Below are 25,273 nucleotides of genomic sequence, written 5' to 3' on the forward strand. Positions count from 1 at the left end.
AGTAATGATGCTGAACATTCGAATAAATGTTAAATAGTTATTTTAAATTGTAATAATATTACATTTTTATAATTAATATAAAAAATCTCTAAAAATGTGCATGAGATTTTTTTTTCTGGAAAACAAGACAAAATACTGCTAAAAAAGAAAAAAAGTGTGCATTCCAAGAAGGAATGTATGTATGTTAATTAGTACCAAGCATTAAAATCTGCGCTTGCATACTTGCGTAAACTATGTTTCAGGCCTAAAAAAAGCTCTGGTACAACCAAAACGATGTTGGCACCATCTCTGAGTTTAGTCTTGAAGATGTGCCTCAGCAAACAGCTGAAAAAGGAGCGAAGCCGTTTTCAGGCAATCTTACAGGGCCAGGAACCTTAATAACCAGGGTCCTCGCATTCAGCTCACTCCATTTCTCGTCTCTCTATAAATATCTCTCCAGTCATCCCGCCATTCTCTGTGCGCTGCAGCAGGGCCAGACCGACTGTAAGGGGTCATGTGTGATGCAGGCAGAGGTGGGCAGAGACACAGAGCAGCTCTGGGTAGATAATTGCCAAGTGATAAAGAGGTGATTGCCTGGTGGCTCCGAGGGAGACTAATGCCACCGGCAAGCCATAAAAAAACCCACATGCCTGACTCTAAACGAACGCCGTGGCCCGGACAACTTCTTCCCGTGGCCGCTTCTGTTTTTTTCTCCATTTTGAAGGAAGAAAAGGTTACGACCTCAGTGATGAAGACTTCGCTGAAGGCAATTTGGTGCCTTTTGCTTGCGCTTGAATGCTTCCTTTCTATTCAGGATGCTGGGTAATGTTTTGGTTCTGAAATGTTCAGGGATAGTTCACCCAATTGAATTGTTATAATTATTTGTAATTATGTAATTATTTATAATTATTATTTCACCTTCATGTCGTTCCAAACTTGTGTGATTTTATTTTACGCAGTTCTTCTTAGTAGCATGTGGAGACCATGGCTGTCAAGACTTAAAACTACACACACAAAAAAAAGCCATAAAATTCCTTAGAAGTTTTCGAAAGTTGTACAACACCTTTATGTTAGTAAATTTAATAAATGAAATTCAGTGTATACCTAAAAAATCTTGGTCACCGTTCACTTTCATTGTATGGAATATTTTCATTGTATACACAAAATCACCATAAAATCACAGTAAAAGTGCATTGCGCTATATTCCAAGTCTTCGAAAGTCGTATAACACCTTTATGTTAGTAAGTTTTGAACATGTAATTCAGTTTTTAAACACTGAAAATCTTGGTCGCCATGGAATATTTTCATCGAAAACACAAAAACGCCATAAAATCACCATCAATTTTGATCATACATTCTTGCGGTAAACATTCAAAATTTTGGTCACCATTCAATTTCATTGTATTGAATGGATCAGCTAGCATTCTGCTAAACTTCTTTTATATTCTACGCATGAAATAAAGGGTTTAGAATGACAGGTGAGTGAATGATGACAAAATGTTACATTTTGTCTGAACTATGCCTTTAAATGAGAATAACAGAGATAACACAAGAGATGTTTTTTTAATAGTCTCATTCGACCGCCGACAGCCGAAGGGCCTTGTTTTTCTTTTCTTTTTTTCCCCTCTTCTCCCCTCCACCTCCTCCAAGAACAAATTGATGTTGCTCACTTCTCCCCAACATAATTACATGCTTGGGCCTCCAATTTTCTGTTTTAATTCCTAAAGAGCAGAACTGAATGCCACATCGTTATCTGAGGCAATCTGGTGGCAGCCATGAAAGGCGACATTATCCGAGCCGTTCATGGAGGGAAATTACAATATGGAAGTCTTCAACTCACCGCACTATGCTCTGCCCAAAGCCTGTCCCTCTGGCTTTTAAAGGGCATTAGTAAACTGTCACCCGGCTAGAGCCAGCCAGCTTAACTCTGACTCCCCATTCAAGCAGGAAGGAAGAGATGGGCACAAAAGCGTCTGATTACTGTGGCATGGCTATTACATGGCGGAGAGAGACCAGACTGTCTTGAAGGTTGACAAATGCATTAAACCGATGGTCCGTGACGCATTTTTAACTTCCAAAATTCTTGCAAACTCACCTACGTGACAATTTAGCAACACACTTCAGGCGGCGAAATGTGTTTTTATATATATATATATATATATATTTGAAAAAATCCTTAAAACAAGAGGCATTTCCTCGAGAAACAACACTGCATACGATACGATAGTTTGGTTTCATATTTTATTAATCTAAGATTATACTATTTTCATAAATATTATAAATGTATTAGTTTTTATAGACTATATCTTGAAAATAAGTATTTTTAATTTATTTAAAACAAGTGAAAAAATATTTTTTATTTATTTATTTATATGTAAATTTAATATAGGTCTAACCTATGACTGCAAAAAAATATGGTTAAATTTTTTTTTTTTTAAATGTGAATACCTCTGAATTAAAATGTTCCCATTGTACGATTGTTAAACAATGCCAAGTTTTTTAGCATATTTGTGCTGAATTTTTACATTTACCTTACATTATTACCTGTAGGATAATAGATGATCCTCAGCAGTTTGTTGATGGAATTATGCAAATGAAAGGAGGAGTTTATAGATAATAGTGCAGTTGAGGCTTATAGATTTGTTTTGTGGGTGGACGGCATCTTTCAGGCTCAGTGACAAGGCCGATGAGAGAAAATGAATGCTTTTCTACTATCTAGGCATAAAACACCGGCAGAGAGCAAAGCACCATGTGCCTACATGAACCATATCATCCTCAGCATTCAAATGAAGAGAGGAAGCTTGATGATTATTGTAAGAGGTTGCATCTTACTTTTGGCCTCTTCAGGGACTAAATCCTATGATGTACAGGAATGCTGTTTGATTAGTTGTAGTATTCTTTTGCTGGACGGGAATCGTTTTTTTAGAAGTATTGTTCTTGCTATTAGACTTTAGTTGAAAATGCATCTTTACACAAATTTCCAGTGGATATGACTTGTGAAACGCCATTCGTAACCCATTTTACTTCTGTAATGTGACGTATTACCAAGTGAAAAAGAATATATGTGACCCTGGACCACAAAACCAGTCACATGGGTCAATTTTTTTAAATTGAGATTTATACATCATATAGAATAACTAAGCTTTCCATTGATGAATGGTTTGTTAGGATAGGGCAATATTTGGCCGAGATACAACTATTGAAAATCTGGAATCTGAGGGTGCAAACAAATCAAAACATTGAGAAAATCGCCTTTAAAGTTGTCCATTTATGTTGGCGATTGTGCTGCATTCACTCACAAAAAATAAATGTGTTATATATTTACGGTAGGAAATTTACAAAATATCTTCATGGAACATGATCTTTACTTAAAATCTTAATGATTTTTAACGATAATTTTGACCCATACAATGTATTTTTGGCCATTGCCACGAATATACCCATGCTACTTGTTGATCCAGGGTCACATATGACAAGAATATGAGATTATTTTAAATGCATCTATTAGTTTTTTCATTGTTGCATATTCCTGAATATCCATTGCCAGCCTCATTTTCATTCCCAACTAATTTAATATTGGTCACATTATTAGCAGAGACGAGGCATACAAACACGTTTCTTGTGTATGATGCGTGAAAACTAGAATTTATGCATGAGGTCTGGATCTAAGAATATCTGCCTCAATGTAACTGTGATATATTCAGCCTTGATAGCTGTCACGTCATAAAGGAAAATGCGGGGGAAAGAAGTTTCGCTGTCAAGGCCATGAAGAAAGCATTACCTTAAAGTTTGAAAGGGAAAAAATGAATACAATTCAATTTTTCCTACTCCGAACTCCCAGGTCCCTTAAGGACTACAATAATATGTGCGTCGATCCCTCTATTAGAATGAGCCAGACCGACAGCTATTGAAATGTTTCAAGGGGGCTTGTGACAGCCCTCTGACTGGGAAGATGGACGCTTTCACTAAACATAGGTTGACACATTTTTCTCTTTTTCCGCTCTACTTTCTCCTCTACTCTGCGAAGCACTGCCTATCCATCATGCCCCCGTGTAGCCTGTGTGCTTCTAGTAACTTTTCTCTCTCTCTTTTTCTCTTTCTGCTTTGTGTTTCCTCTATCCGGCAGCTGATGCAACAGCAGGCGGCCCTCATGGCTGCCAGTCACGGAGGCTACCTGGCGCCCAGCGTGGCCTTTCCCACCACCCAGATCCACCAGATGGGGGCACTCAATATCAACAGTCTGCCGCCCACTCCCATGACCCCGGTGTCGGGTGAGTTTCATCAGACACTGGGTGAGCAACAGCGCTTCATTACCTCTCTTACGGGATGGGGTCCTTCTTACAGCATTATGTTAACTGGACCGCACACAGTCAGTTCACAAGATAAAAAGTAAAATTTTAGTGTGCATGCCCCGCGTTGTGCGCCTACTCCAAAAAATAAAAAGATGTTTAACTCTTTCCCCGCCAGCATTTTATTTTATTTTTTTAAGTTGCCAGGCACTGCCAGCATTTATGATCATTTTCACAAAAATAACAACCAAAAGAAAGAACAAACCCTCTGCTTTTAAACAAAATAACACGTTTTATTCTAGCTTCATGCCTTCTTTTTTTATCAACACTTCAATGTGTGTAAGTTTAATTTAAAAAAGCAACATTTTAAGCAAAAAGCTGAGAAAATTTGGTTTTTGTCAAAGACTACGTCCAGATGGGATTCAGAATGATGATCAAAACATAGACAGTGTAGGCCCCTAAGGCCCCGATCACACCTAACGCGTTTTTCAGGTTCGAACGAGCAGTGTGCTGCATTTTTATGTTGCTAGGCAACCACTGAAACAGCTGTCCTGTCAGTCAAGTAAACGTCAAATCAGCCTTTTATTAACTTTATTTACTTTCTGTTAACATTGTGGTAGTTATGGTTCGTGAAGTCATTAAGCTCCTGGTAACCCACGAGAGCACCACAAGTTTATCCTCCATCATCGCACTCTCCTGGCGTTCGAAGGAACTGTAGCTTTCATCACTAAAACGGAAGGCCCGCCTCTCCATTCATTCGATTGGACAGTGGAAAAAAACGTGATGACGTCAGACGCTTTTTCCGCTCGGAGTTGCTTTTTTTTCAACTGCAAAAACGCGAGGTGCCTAGACGCATAAACAGCGCGCAGAACGCTCACGGCCATAGGAGACCAATTGAAAAAAGGCATTAGGTGTGATCGGGGCCTAATAATTCACAGTCTTATACCTCGCCTTGGGTCGACATTTCATTCGTTAACATTAGGCATAATGCTGATGATCACGTTATTTTAAGCATCTACTTGCATATGGAAACGCTTGTTTCTGCTTCTTCTTCACATGTCTTTTGATCTGGAGATTCAGTACTCTTTCAGAAGTTGTGCACCCCCTACCGTATAACCGTGAAAACACGGAAAGACGGAAATTTATGTCATTGGCGGGGAAGCATTGTCTCATAAATGACGGAAATTTCCATCAATGGCGGGGAAAAAGTTAATGTATCAAATATCCAACTGTGCATTTTGTCATGTATCCTTGGACGAATGTTAGACTACTTAAAAACCTGCTGTAGTTTCAGTGTAACTACGCATTTAAACTGTTTGTTTTCGGGTTTATTTAGAAGTCAGTACCACTACGTATAACTTTTGGATGGACAGAACTGTGCATGTAAACGTGAACTTGCGGTCCTTCACGTGGTTTTCATTGTGTTAAGATAACAAACGTTACTTCTGGATTGACAAAAACTAGGCTATACAAAATTTCACAAATTTCTTCAGTTTTTTGTACTGAAACTTTGGGGAAAATTTGCAAAAGTGTGAATACCCTGAGATTTTGTTCAATAAAAAACTCAATAATAACTGCATATGTAAACATACTTGTGAAGCATTACTTTTGGATTGACCAAACTATACACAATTTCACAAATGTCTTGTCATCAGTTTTTCGTGCATCGTTTTGCGTTAAACTTAGCGGAAGTGTGAATAGCCTTTGAGGTTTTATTCTGATGCCATTTAAAAAAAAATTTGAGTTATAAACTATTTCAGAAAAAAATGCTAAACTACATAACCTTTCTAACATTTCTTGCCCTGATTTTAAGCAAATCCCATCTCATGTCACACTTTACCTTTCAAAAACACAAATGCTGAGTTTTCCTAAATGGCACTCGCGTCAGAATTTCAGATTGTACGTTTTAGCCGTCGTAGGAAAGCTTTGATAATTAGGACACACGACTGCTCTGATTGTCTTTCCCAACACCCCGTTATCATATAATCTAAACAAACAATGAGATCTTATTGGATAATGGCCACCTTACGGCATTTGCTTATGCAGCAGTATTGCACTTTTCCAATCTCTTCGGAAAACATGCCACCCAGTGAATTATGCTCAGCTTTAACAAAGCTCATTCCTCTTTTGTCAACAGCACTGCTGTACCAATTTACACTGTACACCACGACACCGGACAATATCATTTGTCATTCCCGGTAAAGCGCAAAGTTTGGCAACATATGAGTAGCTTGCAGCTAACTGACCAGATGATTTCAAAGCACATTATTAGTTTTGTGGCTAATTGACTGACCGTGGAATGGCCAAGCGCTTGCGCTCTCATGCAAAGTTAAAACACAAGCTTTATTACCTGAGGGGCTGGAACAGCAAGACGCTCTCAATGGCATCACATATAGATTTAATACGGTTCCATCTTTTACAAGCCGCCATCCAGTCCCATAAAAGCCTCGTCCAATTAAAGCTCCAGAGCTGTCAAGCCACACTCCTCCTCTACGAGGCTGAGGTTATCCATGTGTGGCATAACATGCAGATGTACTCACTTGCTACTTCAAATATTAAGTCAGACAGACAGGACGGTTTGTCAAATGTTTTGTCAAGACACTCGCAATGCAATACATGCGCTTTTTCCATCACGGATCATCCATCTCGCACTGCATGTTTGTTTTATCATCACCCATTGTATTAGCAATCCTGAAAATCACAAGACTGCAGGACTGCAACTGTTTATATTACAGAATTAAACGTTTATGCTACTACAAAGTTGAGTTTTTTCTTTGGGATGAATGCCAAAATGACTGAGGTGCAACCATGGTACAGTTATAGCATCAGATGTCAATATTATGGTACTTTGATATGCATAATAGTATTTATATATAGTATGTAAATAGTATTTACATTTTATTTCTAATATGTCCAAAGCATATTATTACCATGGTATATTGTATGTGTTAAAAACATGGTACTGTATTACCATGGCAAAATGCCCATGAAACCACAGTAATGTTACCAAAACATGGTATTACCATGGTAAATGCTCATGAAACTGTGATATTACCATGGTAAATGTCACAAAAACATGGTATGACCATGGCAAATGTCCATGAAACCATGTTAATTCCATGGTAAATGTAAAAAAACAACAACATGGTATTACCCTGGCAAGATGTCCATGAAACCACGGTAAGGCCATGGTAAATGTCACAAAACATGGTATTATCATGGAAAATCCTTATGAAACTATGATATTACCATGGTAAATGTCACAAAACATGATATTACCATGGAAAATGTTAATGAAACCACACTTCAATGGTAAATGTCACAAAAACATGGTGTAACCACGGCAAATGTCCATGAAACCATGTTAATAGCATTGTAAATGTCAAAAAAACATGGTGTTACCAAGGCAAATGTCCATAAAATCATAGTAATGCCATGGTAAACATCACAAAACATAGTATTACAATGGCAAATGTCTATGAAACCTAGTACGTCTCACACAAACATAGTATTACCATGGAAAAATTCCAATGAATCATGGTAATCACCTAGTATAAATTCATGGTTTTTAGACATGGTACCATGGTACTAGCATGGTATTTTGACATGTACCAAGGGACTAATGTGTTTTTTTCCTGAACTAAAACCATAAAAAATTGACAAACACACAAAACAAAATTACTAAAACTATAATAGTATCTCATTTATACTAAAATAACACTAGTACTAAGGTAATACAATGTTTTCTTATTCTTTTTTCTTTCTTTTTTTTTGGACATGCACCTTGGTATTCTTGTAAGTACCTTGCTGTACAATGTAAATACCAAGTGTTAAGTCTCCATGAAACCTTGATTTAACCACGCTTTTTTTTTTCTTCATTCCTCGCAAAAATGATCCATCTCCGTGTAAAACAACCACTCTCTTATGTTTGGATTGTATCCTCTTTGACTGGGATCAATGTCATATTAACATGCAATACAGCTGCTGGGGTGAATTGGCCTCTCGTACACTGACTTAATTGAAAGAGACTGTCGGATCTCCTGTGGGCGCGAGATGTCCTGAAATATGCGCAGCGTTGGACACGCTCCTGTATGCGCGCGTGAGCTCTGCTCTTCTGATTGCCTTCCATTATTGAACCTATTGGAATCTGTTGCATTATTAATCCTGGGCGAGAAAGCGCGGCTGGCGTTAAAAATATTCCAAGGACTACAATAAATAAGATATTCATAACGTGTTTTTTTTTCTCGTTCATTCATTCATTCATTTGCATCTCCCTGACAGGCACAGCACCTCTGGTTTATTCAATACATCTGCCTCTGCGCACACACTCGCTCTGATTGGTTGTGACTTGTGTATAAAGCATTGTGGAAGCACGGACTATACTGGAATCTGGTTCGATATTAAGAGCTAATGTTGCCGGAGAAATATTGCGTGCCGCCTTGAATAAACAGAATAAATGTTTTTGGATCAGGCTTTAAAATCGAAAACAAAAGCCTTCTTCCATCTTCCCATCATGAAGTGGTTTTTAGGGAATTGTGCTGCAATCTGAAGACATCTGGCGAGAGTACAATTGAACGGCAGAACAGCTGTCACATCATCTGAGGCCGCTTTCAGATTTCCATCTTTTAGTTAATGCACAAGCGTGGAATATTATTAGAGCGAAATATCCTCTGTGTTAGAAATAACATTAACTTGAAGTCACAAAGTATTAGCAGAACATCTCATTGTGCTCAGATGGAGGTACAAATAAAATATTTGCGATACTGGATTATAAAATAGACGACATCTGGTAAATATTATTATGATATGGACCACAATGAGCCATTTTAACACATTGTGTCATGTATAAACAATATCATGACTGACATAACCTGGCTACATTTGGAATCCTAAAATGTTTTTGGTAGGACAGGGTGACTGGACTTATTCATTCAAGGTTGTTTCAGTTAGATTCGGATTCAATATGGATTCTTTTTGGAATATTGCAGTTATAATGTCAGCAGGCCCAATAAAGTATCGCTGTGTTAAGTATTATCAAAAACATTCTTATAAGTAATATTATTTTACTTATTAGATTTCTTACAAGCATGCATTATTGTTAGTATTAATAGTAATTATAATAACATATTTAGCATTATTCTATTTTATTATTATTTATTTATTGAAATAAATTCATTTCACACATTTAATTTGTTTAAATATGAGATTTAAAAACAAATAATATAAAAAATGTACTCTGACATGCACATTTTCACAATCAATTTTTTGTACATTAACACCGTTTAATATTAAGCATATATGATTGATTGATTGATTATTAATAATAATAATAACATGTTATTATATTATTATTTCAATAAATAAATAAATTATATGAATTTCATACATTTTCACTTTTTAAAATGTGAAATCAATTTGTTATTTCTGTACATTAACACGGTTTATTATTAAGCATGTAATAGTTTAAGTAAAGGTACTGACAGAACTATGGTAAAGTGATAGTATCAGTAGATTATACTATATATACCATGGTACTGAATGATTATCTTATTCATATACATGGCATTTACTCAGTACCCCAAGGTAATTCAGAGAATACCATGTTACAATGTCAAAAAACTTGGTCCGCAAAAAATAACTAAAAGTAAATGGTATTTACAATGAATTTGATATGACATTAGTGCAACAACACTATATGTGGCTTCAATATCCGGAGTAACCTAGAAACCTGTGCATCGTCATCCGGAGGTAACGTGGTGACGTCCCGCGGTACATGCAGCGTTTAGGAGAGCAACAGAGGGGTTAAGAGCGCTCGCTGAAAACAATGGCGCAGCCGCTCTATTAACAGATGTAAAGCACTTAAGCGCGATGGTGCGTACAAGCTCAGCCAGATGGCGCCCTCTATTAGAGGATGTATCGCTACCGTGATGCATGGTGATGTTTTCCCCGGTTTTGTTTCTTTTTTATAAGAGTAATGTTCAGCAGGTGCAAGCTCTTGAGCTACAAAGTGCTCCAAGTCGACGGCATGACAGTCTAATTGTCAGCGGCGGGATTAAATGGCTTGAAACTGTGCAGCCAGGCTGGTCGCGTAATTCGTCTCTGCCCTGAAGTTTGTACCTTGACACGGGCTTGATGGGTTTCGCAAAGCCCCCGTCCTGCTTCCTTTTTTTTTTCTCGGTTTAAATGGAGATGTGTCACGGACAGATGAGAGGCTACACTTTGGTTAAGCATATGTCGGATGTTTCTGTTGTGTTTAAAGCCCCGGACGAAGTTAATGAGGTGTCAGATGCAGTATTTGCGAGCCATCCGAAAGGCGCGGGACATGATGGGGACGGTTGAGTTCACCTTGTGTGCCTTCAGGGTCATAAAACCCATTGACTTTGTTCTCTGTCTCACGGGGGCCGCGAAATCGAGATTGTGCTCGTACCAAAGCCTGAAAGCGTTTCAAACGGAGCAGCTGCACAGTTGTGTCACATCCTGGTGCCTTTAAAGATGCTGTTTTTTCTGTTTAGAGAAGACACTGGTTGTAAAATCACGATGTTTATGAATATTTTGTATGGTAAAGTACCTGAAATGAATGTTTAGAGGCTTACAGTTGCATTGACGTCTATTTAAGACTTGGTAACAAGCTAAAGCGTTCTTAAAAGTTCCATTACACTACATTGAAGATCATTTGGAGACATTCATTTGCTAAATGAGCTGTTATATTACCTTTAAAAATGATTAAAGACTAAAACCCACTGTTGCATTTCTGCAGCATTTGGATGAAATAGTCTCGTATGTAAACTGATTTATATTTCTTTTGGCATGTTGCCATTTTATGTCTCCAAATGTGAGCAAAACTTAATGCAAAACAGTCCCGAATGGTGTCAGTGTTTTCCCGTTGAACACAAAATGAGACGTTTAGCGGAATGTTCACGCTGCTCTTTGGAAGTGAATGGGGACTGGAGCTGTCGAGCTCCAAACAAAATGAACATAGAAGCACTATGATTTTTAGTTTAATGGAGGAAAAGTCATACAGGTTTGGAGCGTCATGAAGACTAGTTTAAAAAAAGAACAAGAGTAAATTGTGGTCAAGTTTATAGGTGTATAGGTTTTGACAAAATTTCGTGAAACTGCCATAAAAGTATATGTAAAACCAGCATAAATATTCGGTAACACTTTATTTTGGTTCCTTTTGAACATTCTGTTGACTATAAGTAACTTTGCAACTGCATGTCAACTAACTCTCATTAGAGTATTAGTAGACTCTATGCTTAATATTTGCTAACTCTTATTTTGATGGTCCCCCAACAGACTTTCTACTGACTACAAGTAACTTTGCGACTACATTTCAAGTTATTCTAACACTAAGCCTACCAGTCTACTAGTACTTTACTAACACTTTACTTTACTTTACTAATGAGAGTTAGTAGATATGTAGATGCATCTATACTTATAGTCAACAGAATGTGTTAAAGGGACCATCAAAATAAAGTAAAACTAAATATTCTCATTGCATTGCATTACACCAGAGCAAACCTCTGCAGGAGTAAATAAACATAAGCCAGCCTCTGTATAAAAAATATGTATGTAATGGGAGTTAGTTATTGTGATTGGTTTGGCTGCACTGCTTACCGATACGGCTCCAGCGTTCCTTGTTGATTTCAGTGTATAATTTGCATAATAAATCCTTTTGGTGCATATGGTAAGCTGTTCCTCATTGTAGTCACCATCGGGTGAAAATCAGCATGATGCACCGAGGGCAGATTGCAGTAATGTAAATCCAATTACACTTCCCAAACATGAAATAACAGTATTTGCAGAATACTCGACATCTCGTGGTGCTCAACATACTAACGGGCGTGACAGATAAAAGATTTCTTTAATAACAGAAGGATTCATTCTGGACTTTTGGAATTGGATGCCAAAATAGACTCCATCTGGAACAAATTGCTATGATATGGACTATACAGAACCACAAAGAGAAGGATGATACAGTGCGTAATTGGTTCCACACTAAGAATTGCCTATTGATTGTCTTGATCTGTGAATTGCGCGTAAAAATGTTTACTGCATAGAATAGTAAACTGATTTACTTGATTTTCTCAACACAGTTTTAAAAACGTTATGAACATTAGCTCTATTCCAAAACCTAGTCACATAGTGTACATTTCTTTTTATGAAACAATCCCAGAATGCCTATTCAAAATGGTGGATATAGTAAGAGAAATACCAGTTAAAGCATGTTAGTCAACAGTTTATTCAATTTGTGTATGTTACCCATCATTTTTGCATATTTTTATAGGCCGATGAGTACATTCCAGAAAGGTTTCCCACTTTATGTCTGACAGACTTAAAACCACAGAAGAAGTTTTTTTGTTTTGTTTTTTTTTGTTTTTTTTTACTTCGTAAAGGTTTTGGCACTTTCTATGTGAACACAGACAGAAAAAAGCATGGACATGATTCGAAAAGGTTAAATGTTCCTGAAAAAAAAAATCACACTTGTACTGTTCTCGGTCAAAAATGACTGCATTGGAAATGAATGGGAAACAAATTTCATCTAGTGGAAATGTTTGGTACTACGGCCAAACAAAATCTTACTGAAAGCAAATTTTTTGAGATATCAAGCTCAAATTTGGAACACAACTTTATGGATTTGATTTTCTCACAGTTTTATAGTTGAACATGATTTGGAAAATATATATTTCATATAAAGATTGAAAATGATATTTTGTGCATTTTTCATAACAGTACATTTAAAATTCTGCAAGTTTTTTAATTCACTTTTAAAAACTTTTTTCACTTCATCAATAATCTGCCAAGTGTCGTCTTTAAAAAGAGAACTTACTTAAGTCTGTGCTCCAAAGCATTCAACATTTATGAAAGTTTATGCTCAAAAAGTGAATAAATGGATACTGCATAGATATAATTGAGTACCATAAAATCCCCTAAAAATACAAAATATTAAATAAAAATATCATCAAACTAAAATATAGTACATTCATTTAATTGAAATAATAAATAAAAAAATCTGTTGTTTTTGACCACTACGCTCGGAGCACCAGAGGGTTAAATTGTTTTGGTTTGCTTAGCCACTTGCTAACATCAAATTATTTGTCCATACAGTTAAAATATATCAGAACATAGAGGTTAGGAAAACAAAAGGAAATTATCCATAGAACTTCTATGGATACATTTTATTCAGTACCAAAAAGTAATCGTAAAAATAGCTAAATCTAGATAAAATTGTCTTTGTTAGCTTAGCAACATGCTAACTTCAAAATTAACTGAAATCAATGGCATTATTTGTGTGGAAAAATGCATGAAAAAAATGCAATATCTAGATTTTTCTTCAGAACTTTATGTAACTTGAGAATCATGTTTTTTTTTTTAGGCTGTATCATGCACAAAACTTTAAAAACAAATGTAGCAAACATGTCCGTCTAGCGCATGTTTACATAGTGAACAACTGAAAAGCAGTGCAGTGGAATTCAACAACACTATCTGTATGAGATCACCCACTTTTTCAGAGCTAACTCTATTCGAGTTACACTCTAGTTGTGTCATTTGTCTTGTCTTGCTAGCTTTTTTTGATGCCTACTGAAGTCTTATTCTTCAACCAGAACATGATCTGCGTTTCGGTGACTAGCTCAGTCTGTTTCCTAACCCTTCCTGCGGGCTGGATCCTCCCGTCAGCGTTCAGCTTTTCGAAAGTGTCACATCACAATGATAGATTCCCAACATTATAACAGCACGCAGCTGCCACTCGGCCCGCACGTGTGGTCGGTAGGACTGAAGCTGCCTGTCAGACATCCCCGAACGCACCCGATCTCCTGGGCTCTGGGAAGAATGGGGCATCTAATTCATCAATGTGCTGTGTGGGAAGCAAACAATCGCGAAAAAGCTTAGGAACAGGAAATAGCACAAACGAGAGTAAAGAGCTCTCCTCGGCCCACTGGAATTCCCCCAGGTTACAGCAGTGGGAGGCTTGAGTACAGTTTTGGGAACCTCTGTGTTCAATAAGAGCTTGGTTCACACTCTGTCATGCTGTAAGTGAACGGCACTACAACCTGTTCGAATCCATCAGCTCGGTCATATTTCTATTAAGACTTTTCTATAGGGTCTTTCGCCACATTGTAATTGAGGCATGCTGGGGGTTTCCATGACGACCATCCTCCAGCATTGTTCGCGGATCCAGATTGAAAGGGTATCCTATGGGAACTGTTTTGTAGTTTGTACAGCTACAGCTCAGAAACGGTCAAGGCTTGGGATCAAACACCGACTCTTTCTCTTTCAAAAAGGATTCTTTTGCAGATGGTCGCAAAATATTTTTCGGAGAATGATTGACAGCTCAGCAGTTCATCTACATTCATCTATATATAACGTTTGATATATTAATCAAACTTCAATGCCATTTCCATTTAGTTTTCATGGACATTAATTCAGCATAATATAGTCTAATGATGATTGTTAATGACTCTTTAATGAGTTATTATAAAACTTTATAATTACTTGTATAAGTAATACTGTGTCTGAATCTTATCTATAATATATAATTAAAAATATATAAAGTATAAATAGATTCTATATAAATAATATTATTATAAATAAATTATTATTGAACAATTCATTAATATAATTTAATATAAAATAATATAATATATACTTTATTTAATTTCAGTGAACCTTGAACCTTACTCCTATATTGTTAATAAAATTCAGTGTGTGTGTGTACTATAGACAGACAGACAGACAGACAGACAGACAGATAGATAGATAGATAGATAGATAGATAGATAGATAGATAGATAGATAGATAGATAGATAGATAGATAGATAGATAGATAGATAGATTAAAAGACAGACAGACAGATGTAAATTCTATATGTGTGTTACAAGTGAATTTGGTGATCGTTTATCAGTACAATAGCATTAGCCTCAAAGCTAACTGGCGAAAAGAGAATGCTGTATATGACCTCATCCCACATTGACAGCATTTTAAAATGTCTATATACATTTTATGTTTTAATGTGAAATTGCAGATGTTTTGTACACTTTGTTTGGTAGCTGTACTGACCTAAAATGTGCTGTCTATGTTTGTTTTCCTGGCTCAGCAGGCCTCAGCTCACCACCTGCCAACATCACCACATCAGCCGTCCCCAGCATCGTCACTCCTATCGTCAACGGCTTCACCAGCATCCCTCACCAGCCCAATGGACACCCAGCGGTCGAGGCCATGTACACCAACGGACTGCCCCCTTACTCCACCCAAAGCCCCACAGCTGCGGACACCCTACAGCAGGCCTTCACCGGGGTGCAGCAATATACAGGTGAACTTTTGAAATTATGTGTATCAGTGGTGAGCGGTGACTTTTTTAACTAGGTATGCTGGATGGTGAGCCATATAAAAAAAGCACCCAATTCAGGTACGTTGGATGGGTTTATAATGCTCGCGTTTGCTCTAGACAAAGAGTGTTAGTGTAGCAGCCCTTGGCTCCTTTTTTTATTCTTCTAGAATCAGTATGAGCACCGTGAAAACTAGAAGTAAACACACAAATAGCTGGTTAATGAACCGTTGGCATAACACAAATTTACAAATAAATCCTTACCTCTTTTACAGTGCATCATGCATTTGTGTAAATGTGCAATGCAAATCAAGTGACCTTTAAAGTTATTTAAAAAATAACAACACATAAAACAGTAATTTGCTCACTTAACACATGTACTTTCCTGGTATAAGATACACAACAAAACAATTTCTTGTAATAGTCAATGTAGACATTTTACATCCTTAAAGCCTTTCCGTCTCTTACACATTGAGCCAAATAATACACACCTCGCTCCGCTCACCAAGGGTGCAAACTTTAGACTTGCTGCTTTCCTGAATTAGCCATCTCTGAACTAAAACAGCACACAAATGTGTGGACATAAAACAAAGCAACTTCACAAAAATATCATGAAAATGGAACTACATAACTAATTAACAGCACCAGGATTCCACTTCCTGAGTTAACTTACATAATATGTCCCTGAGCTTCTGAGATGCGAGAAATCAGGCGAGAGCAAACTGTTGATCAGCTTTACAGGTTCCTGGGCTCACAGCCTCAAACCCAGTCACATGAATGACCTGACTGTGAATGCATTACCTCTAGCGGCCTCCAGTGGCCACTTACAGTTAGCTTCTCAGTTGCTTACTCTCATGACACATAGCAACATAGCTAAAAGTATTCCTAATATGTTTTATTGAAAGTAGCCTACATTTACCTGTTGAGACGTGCCATCACAAGCACCCGTAAGAGCTGTGATTGTGATGTTTGAGTTGAGGGAGGAACGACGTGCAAAATGGGCGTTTGCAAAATATGTTCTTGTAATTCCACTAGGTGCCACTAGTATCGCACCTTTAAAGGCACACTATGCAATTTCCGTTTTTCTCAAACAGCAACCGCTAGAGTCGCTGTGGAGTACTTGTATTTAACGTTACTGTCATAAATACCACTCACGCAGAGCTGTCTCTGCACTCTTCCGACCGCGCGTTCTTCGTTTTCTTCGTCGACTCTGCCATGATTCACGTCTGAAATGCGTGCTAGTGTCTTCCATAGAGGCTGCTTCATATGTTGTTGATGTATGTGACGTCGTGCCGTAAAGCAAGTTGTGATTCTCGTGAGATTTGTTGGGGCGCCACCTCTCAAACCTGCATTGCTGGCCTGCATTCACCCTACTACGAGTTCGTTTACCATCAAAATGATTTCGAAGCTGTTATATTAAGGTACAAATCTTGCATAGTGTGCCTTTAAACGGTACGGCGCATCGGCAGAAAGACTCCTATCTAAGAGACGACAAATAAGAAACACCATAGCAGGTGAACACTTTTAAAAAAACTAATCCCTGCGCATTAACTCCCCATATGCCAGCAAACCAATAAGAACGCGAGGCAATGATGACGATACATAACAACAGAGCGTAGGCGCCAACGCTGCTCTGGATCCGCTTGCTGAAACCAGTGGCAAGGCCAGAATCTCCGTAATATATATATATATATGTTACATGTTAAATGTCTAGTTACTTTCAAAAGGATTTAGGCCTACTCTATTTTGATCACTACCGTCGACATCAGTGTTTATATACTATTATCCACGTTTATTACATGGCTTGCTTGAATTCTAATGTAGAATGCGGTCTGTTATTTCTTGATAACAGACCACTGCTAAGTATAACACACCGTTGCCATGCAAAACAGTGCGTTGCCATGGACATGCAGGATTCTAACCGTAGAGACGGAATGGACTATTTTCTTTAGCGGAAGCAATACAATCGTTTTTAAATCAATAAACTCCTTTTTAAATCAATATTTTGTGAAGCCTGTTGGGGTTGTATTCGCTATAACAACCGCCTCGCTCTACATTATCCCTTACATATTATTCTATATTATATCCAATGATTCAAATGTTTGTTAGACAGAAATAATGTTGAAAAGACTTTGTTTATTTTTATTTGGTATAGGCCTAAACAAGACACATTTATACTAAATATAAATAATAATAAATAAAAAAAACTAGAATACTGCTAGAAAATTGAACTGGAATATTTAATTAGACATGATAAACTAAATAGTCTGCTGTACAGCTAATCGTTGAGGAAAAGTAGCTTTTTAAGTGTTTGGAGTGTCACCGTCATTTGATGCATGGGAAGATGCACTGAACCTTTATAGCTTGATTTAATTTCATTGTCATCACTTCATTTTGTAGAAATTGTTTACACACAGATTATGACAGACTATGTTGTTGTTACCGTAAATAATTAATAATCACTCTAAAAATGAAACAAACCAGCACAGTATTATCAGCGCGAATCATCGACTGTGACACACGCTGCACATAGAAATAGCTGATGTCGCGACTCTAGAAAGGTGATCGAGCCGGCGCACAGTAAAAACATATATGTATTTTTAATAATACACGTGGCAAATTATACACAACATATATGATATATACACAACATATATATACACACACACACACACACACACACACACGAATGCTAAGGGTGATTCGTTTTTTTGTGCTGCTTACTTTAAATGGATGGTTGTTAGTTTGATTCTTTCTCTCTTCCTCTCTCTCTCTCTCTCTCTCTCTCTCTCTCTCTCTCTCTCTCTCTCTCCCCTAGCCTTGTTCAATGCTGTATCACATAAATACAGGCTGTGTGCTCACAAATTTCTCTTTGTACGTACAGCCATCTACCCAGCGACCACACTGACCCCTATTGGCCAAAGCTTGCCACAGCCACCACAAGTCATTCAACAGCAGCAGCAGAGAGAAGGTGAGGGTGAGAGATTTTTCATTCGTTTCTATGCATATGCATCAATATGACATCCATGATGATGAGTGAATAGTAATTTTGCTGAAATATTTCAAACTGAATGAAATGCCTGAACTGAACAATATAGACCTTAGTTAGGTTAGACGCCATATTGAATTTAACCCGGATGAAAACGAGGCTATGAGGGATATACCTATAGGCTGCGTCCAAAATCGCAAAAACTCTTGAGTAGGTACTTATTTTAAATATGTAATTACTTTGTGACTGCTAAAAAGTATGTTCTATATAGTATGAATGTGTGTAGTATGAATGTAATCCGAACGTATAACATTCGTCATGTTGACATTATCGTGTGACCTACCACCGTCAGTTGCGTCGCTTCACTTCCATTCATAAATCCTCTCCCGTGGCCTCATGGGATAGTAAAGTGTCCATCATATGCCCACTTCAGAATCTTGCCGGGAATAGTAGGTCATCCGGGTAGTTTTTGCCTACTGTTTTATGAATTTGGACATACTTCTTTTGTCACACAATGTTTTTCGCCCACTACATAGTAGGTTTTGCGATTTCGGATGCAGCCACATTATTTACAATGACATGCACTGAATGAAGGTCCTAGATCACATAAATTTCATAACTCACAACCGTCAAAACTATTTCATGGAGTTTTTGTCTACTGAATTTTTTTTTTTCAGAAAGACGTTTCGTCGGCTGGACAATCGGTATGTTGTTAAACGCACTTCAATCCCTTGAACGCACAGTACTTCTATCATTCAGTCTCGTTTTCTTTCCTGACAAACATTAAATATGGCGCTTCCCTGACTAAGGTCTATGATTTACATATAAGTTCTTATATTTAAAAAAAAAAACCTCACTTGTCTTGAATGGAAACTTCACAGTGAATAACAACCTGTTTGTGTTGCAGGACCAGAGGGCTGCAACCTCTTCATCTACCATCTACCGCAGGAATTTGGTGACAACGAGCTCATGCAGATGTTCCTTCCATTTGGTACAGTCATCTCCTCCAAGGTCTTCATGGATAGAGCCACCAACCAGAGCAAATGTTTTGGTGAGGCAAATCAGCATGCATTTCTTTCCACATACATTTTTTGTGTGCATTTTTTTCCTAATGTTCTATGATTATCTTGTCGTTTATACATGTAATTATATATACTATACATGTACAAAATTATGGATTTTTATAATAAACATGCATTTTAGTTTCCCTCACTCCACAACAAATCCTTTAAGGCGGCTTTGGCTTTTGGCTTGCTTAGTTGGGGACCTTTAATATTCAACAATATTACTGATCTGCCTGCATTGATACCATTAAATGAGAACTGAACTGAGCTGGACAATGACATTACTGTTTTCTCCAGAGCCGCTATATATAAAAATGAACAAAATTAACCAAAAAATTAAGCATCACTGAATTTACTTTAAGCTGGACTATAACGCTATTTCCTTCTAGAAACAAACTTTGTTGCATTATTTTCCGGTTATCACTGTAAAAGCTGCCTTGAAACAATCTGTATTGTAAAAATCGCTATGTAAATAAAGGTGACTTGACTTTAAATGTAACTATATTCAGAACGGAACATGAATGAAAATATTGGTATAAAACAAACTATAGTGGCATTCATCATAAACGCCAAGCTTAAACAAGTTTTATAAAGCAAAACTGAGACTATCGGCGTGTGGAAAATGTGCTTTACAAGTAAACATGGGCTCATGACCTTCTCTCACTCACCACAAATCCAAATGTGTGCGCCTAATATCAGTAAAATGTGTAACTTATACAAGTGAGGAAGTATTGCGTAATTGAATTAAGTAGCCTAATGCTTCCACGTGCAACCCGCTGCCTTTTAGAAAACCCTGAGCCAGAAAAAAACTCCTAAGTGAAGCAAAAAGGCCCATTATGGATCAACATCTGTTCCTGCTCCAGGGGGAGACATTTCCCAAGCCACAATTAATAGCAGCTCCCGTCTCCTGGGGGAGGTTAATAAGATATAAATTTGTGAAGTAGGACCTATTTGCGGTATTGACTTATACACTATGCATTTACTGCATAATGTCAGGTCTGGGTAACAGGCGCTCGGTAGAGTAATTAATCTGCGGTGCGGGCCGCGGCCCGAGATGGACCGATGGGACTTGGCTGAGAGCACTGACATACATAGATTCCCCATTAAGCAGCCTTGTGGCTTTATCCCCCACTTCACCTCCACGTGGACCCTCTCGTCTTATAGATACAAGCCTCGAAATGGGGGCATTGGCAGACTCGGTTAAGAGCCTAGGCCACTCTGCTCTCAGGTGGCTGACGGCCGATGGAAGCACCCGTTTTTTTTTTTCCACGGTTCACGGCCGGTTCCTGATGGCGCTCGTGATGCCAGCGAAAGCGCATCCATGCTTTAATGCGGCTTTTTGGTCACTGGCTTTTAAAAGGACGCATGGACGAATGTGGTTTGTATGCTGTGGGTGGCCCCGTTTCAGAGTCCTATGGGGCGATTTGTCCCTGTTCTATACCACCAGTGACTTAAATATGCTCAAAAGTAGCCCACACAGATGCATATATAGTGATTTTAGAGTTAAAGTTGCAATATGTTAAATAAAAAGCCTTTTTTTGGGGGGGCTTGATTTGAATGTTTTACTGTTTCTTTAATATGATGCCATATATTAGTTTTAGTATCCAAACGACTTGGTTCACGTCTGTTCTCGTTGCAGGCTTCGTGAGCTTCGACAACCCAGCAAGTGCACAGGCTGCTATCCAGGCCATGAACGGCTTTCAGATCGGCATGAAGAGGTTGAAAGTGCAGTTAAAACGGCCGAAGGACGCGAGCCGCCCGTACTGACAGGGCCCGTCCCACACAGGGCTCTCAGCAACAGCACAGGTACCATTCTTAACTGGAAGACACAAGATATTTGACCTGTAAATATAAACGTGAGACTTGTTTCAATGATTTTTTAAACATTCAGTATATTAAATTTGTTTAAGAATTATTCAAATTACATATATGTAATAATAATGGTATTTAATGTAATATATAATATATAACATTAAATATTTTATTAATTATTCAAAATATTGAATATTCATGATATTTTATATATATATAATATCATGAATATTCAATATTTTGAATAATTAATGAATATACATACATACATACACACATATATACATACATACACACATACATACATACATACATACATACATATATATATATTTAATAATAATAACAAACTGTAGAGAGAGATAGAGTATGTGTGTCTGTGTGTATATATATAATAACATTTTGTATATGTATTTTTAAATAAATAAATATGTAGGCTATATATAGTTGTTGTTATTAAACATGAAACAAATGTAGTATATATTATAGTACTTTGAGTATATTTTGTATTTTATGTATATGCGTATATTTGAGAAAAAATATATACATATCAAAGTGTATATGTATAAAAATTAAAGTATTATTAATATTAATGTGTTATTATTATTACAATTATTATTACATTTTGTGTGTGTGTGTATATATATATATATATATATATATATATATATATATATATATATATATATAAATAACGTGATGCATTAATAATTATTTATATATATATATATATTAAATAACAATATATTCCTTTATATATTTTGTTGTTAATCAATATTAAATACATTTATTATATATTATAGTAATTTAATGTAGACACACACACAGTTTATATATATATATAATTATTTTTATTTTTTTTAACTTTTATTGCATATTTATTTCTAATTTTCTTTTCTTTTACAGGATTTGAAGAGTGAAATCTCAAAAGGAATTTAACTTTTTCTTTCAAAACAAACAAGAACAACACGAATGGATTTTTTTGAAGACATATCAGCATTTATTTTACGAAGATGTTCGGTACAGAGGAGGATTGCGGGTGAACCGGCACCAGTGGACAAACCACACTCGGCACAGCGCACGAAAGACAAGAGGAAGATCTCTCTAAAGACAGAGAACTCAACATGTCCTGTCTCTCGCTGAGCTTCGAACCGTCAGTCAAGCAACAAACAAAAAGAAAAAAGAAAAAAAGCGAGAACAACTTCGATTTCTATATACATATTATACACACATATGCTATTTAAAGGAAGAGGCGCTTATGGCTTTTATCACACTGGACAAATGAGGGTTAAACTTGAAGACCAAGGAAAAATGCAGTGGAAAAAAAAAGAAGTTCTTCTTGTCCCGCTAGTGGACTTTCTTTCTCTTTCCCTCTTTCCTTTTCTCCTGTCACCGTCTTTCAGCAAACGCAGGACATTCTGTGGTCACCGAGGTTTCCATGCCCTCAGTGAAACTGATCAATCTTTCACCCCAAAGGGACCAAAGGACCAAACATTTTTATTCCTCAACAGAAATATATGGTATTAATAACAATACTAATACTACAAACTACTACTAATGACATAAGTAAAAAAAAAAAAAAAAGCATAAATATTCGCTTCAGGTCGGAAGAGGAAAGGGATTTTGATTTCTTTTCCTTTTACATTTATAGCTACTGGGTTTCAGAATATTTAAACAAAATAGAAAAAAAAAAATGAAGAAAAAAAGTATTTTAAAAGCTATACTATTTTAGTGGAGTAGAATATGTGGATTGGAGATTGTTAGGAGCATGTTCAGTCATTTTCATTCATGATGAAAAAAAGAGGGAGGGAAGGGTCCATCATCCATCGTCTTTCTTTTTTTTTTTACTCCGATGTCAGAAATAGGCCACATTCCAGAGAGCAAATGCTGAGTATAACTATATATGCATGTGCGAAGTGTTGCTGGTTTAGCGAAACCTTGGGTAGTTATTCAGTACACATAAACTAACATATTTATCCAATAAAAGCTTTACTTATCGAGCAGAATAAGTATATGTGGCTTCAACGCAAACTATTCGCAATATAACTGCTGTACCATTGCACAGGTAAATAATCCGAAAAATACAGTTAACGCTTGACAGGGATGGGAAATGTTCATTTTGTTTTTGTGCGCCGATTTAGTGCTTTTTCTACTAAAGGGGATCTAGTTTGATTTCATCAGGTTTACGATCGATCGTGCTTCGTAAAGTATCGCCCAACTTTACCATTACGAGGGACCAGCAGAGCTTTCATATCGTCCATTTTCGTGCATCTTTCAAGAACAAACTCATCACACGGTTGGTGCCAAATGCTCAATATCAACTTGATAAAGCACACTGGTAAGTGAACAAGCAGTTACATAGATACCAAGCCTTAAACCCTAACACAGCCCACAAAATGTCCTAGTTGAGGTTCGTAACAGACCAACACAAGGGACAAACTTGTTATTGCTTACAATTTCTGAAGCACATCAGAATTTTACAGGGACCATCTTCAAAATAATAATCAAATTTCGCCTCGGAAACCTGCACAATCAATTCCGCATTGATTTTTTTAAAGTTCATTTCACTAATAAATGAGTTTAAGATATAGAAAACGCCACGGGACGACTAGTTGAACCCGTATTTCTATGAATATGCTTCTCAGACTGGTATGGATTAGCTTGACACTAACTGTCTGCAAAGGTCTAATGAGCAGCTTGCAAATAGCAGTCATGGGGGGTTACAGTTGGAGCAAACTGATCCATCAATGAAAAAGCCACAGAGTCTGACATTATAGTGTACTTAACCGCAGCTGATGCTTTGCTCTCAGACAAGTCGCAAATATACACAACTCTGAAGCACTTGACAAGAATCTTAAAGACCCCGTGAAATCAAAATTGGAGTTTAGTGATGCTTAGTTTGTGTGTTAGCTCTGAGGCTAATGTTACCTCATTTACAGGCTTCTGGGGAAACGGACCAAAATATTATTGACTGCAAATTTAAAAGTCTAGGATGGAGTCAGAATTGGTGGCTGTTTGTTAGCTTGGAAAACGGGCTGATGATTCATCGATTTTTTGTCCAATCAGATGCTCTTGAGTCAGAATGCTCCTCCCACTAATTCTGCTGTATCTGCAACTAACTACACAGAAAAAATGTATTAATTAGTCTTTTTTTATTATTGATGTCCAGTAAAATTATCTAAAATATATATATTATACTAAATTGCATCTTGAATATGTCTATTTTGTCTCCTCAATAGATTTATTTTTAAGTGTAAAATTAGACAAAATACTTAAGCGTAGGATTTTTTGTAGTGTTGCAAATTGTGGCTATAAACTAAAGGCGGTTGGCTATTTAAAACAAGTTGCCATCCCCCAACTTCCTGTTTCAAAAGGAAACGCATCAACTCGCCAAACAATTTCATGGGGTCTTTAACTATTTTCCTGTTCCTGTTTTCCTATGCATCTAAAGTTCTCCATACATTTTTTTTTCTTTCTTTTTTTTTCCAGTTTTATCCACGCCGCCGTTCCGCTCCGCTCGCCGTTTGCCAACTCGTCAATTCCGCACTGCCTTCATAGAAATGCCAAAACGAAAGATAACATATTGACAGAAGTACAGGAAGTTCAGGTCCTCACGGATTTCACGAATAAACCGGAATAGATGCAAAAACAGAGCTCTAGAATTTAGGTAGGACAGAAAAGCACATGTTTTGACCTCATTTGATTTCCACTGTGGATATTTGACCTGTTTGTCTTACCTAAAAATATATCTGTATGTTAAATGTTTAATCTCCCGGACGTCAGAAATAAGTTTCGCTGGTAAACATTAACGTC

General features: G+C 37.0%; 1 protein-coding gene across 16 annotated transcripts in view; it reads left to right on the forward strand.

Moving 5' to 3' along the window:
• The window catches only part of celf5a (cugbp, Elav-like family member 5a), a 207,109-nt gene extending 184,485 nt beyond the window's left edge, over positions 1-22,624 (forward strand). For 2 of the 16 annotated variants that reach the window (XM_084116012.1, XM_084116025.1), the window contains exons 7-13: positions 4,106-4,271; positions 15,365-15,580; positions 18,480-18,566; positions 19,262-19,288; positions 19,492-19,635; positions 21,288-21,454; positions 22,367-22,624. In XM_084116012.1, the coding sequence (XP_083972138.1) occupies positions 4,106-4,271; positions 15,365-15,580; positions 18,480-18,566; positions 19,262-19,288; positions 19,492-19,635; positions 21,288-21,415 (768 nt within the window). In that variant the 3' untranslated portion in view covers positions 21,416-21,454; positions 22,367-22,624. Of the gene's footprint in view, positions 1-4,105; positions 4,272-15,364; positions 15,581-18,479; positions 18,573-19,261; positions 19,289-19,491; positions 19,636-21,287; positions 21,455-22,366 lie in introns of all 16 variants that reach the window. The other 14 variants (XM_084116027.1, XM_084116017.1, XM_084116021.1 and 11 more) reach the window with 9 other exon arrangements.
• The last annotated feature ends 2,649 nt before the right edge of the window (positions 22,625-25,273 follow it).

Source organism: Abramis brama (genome assembly GCF_963993115.1).
Source record: "Abramis brama genome assembly, chromosome: 6".
Classification (NCBI taxonomy): domain Eukaryota; kingdom Metazoa; phylum Chordata; class Actinopteri; order Cypriniformes; family Leuciscidae; genus Abramis; species Abramis brama.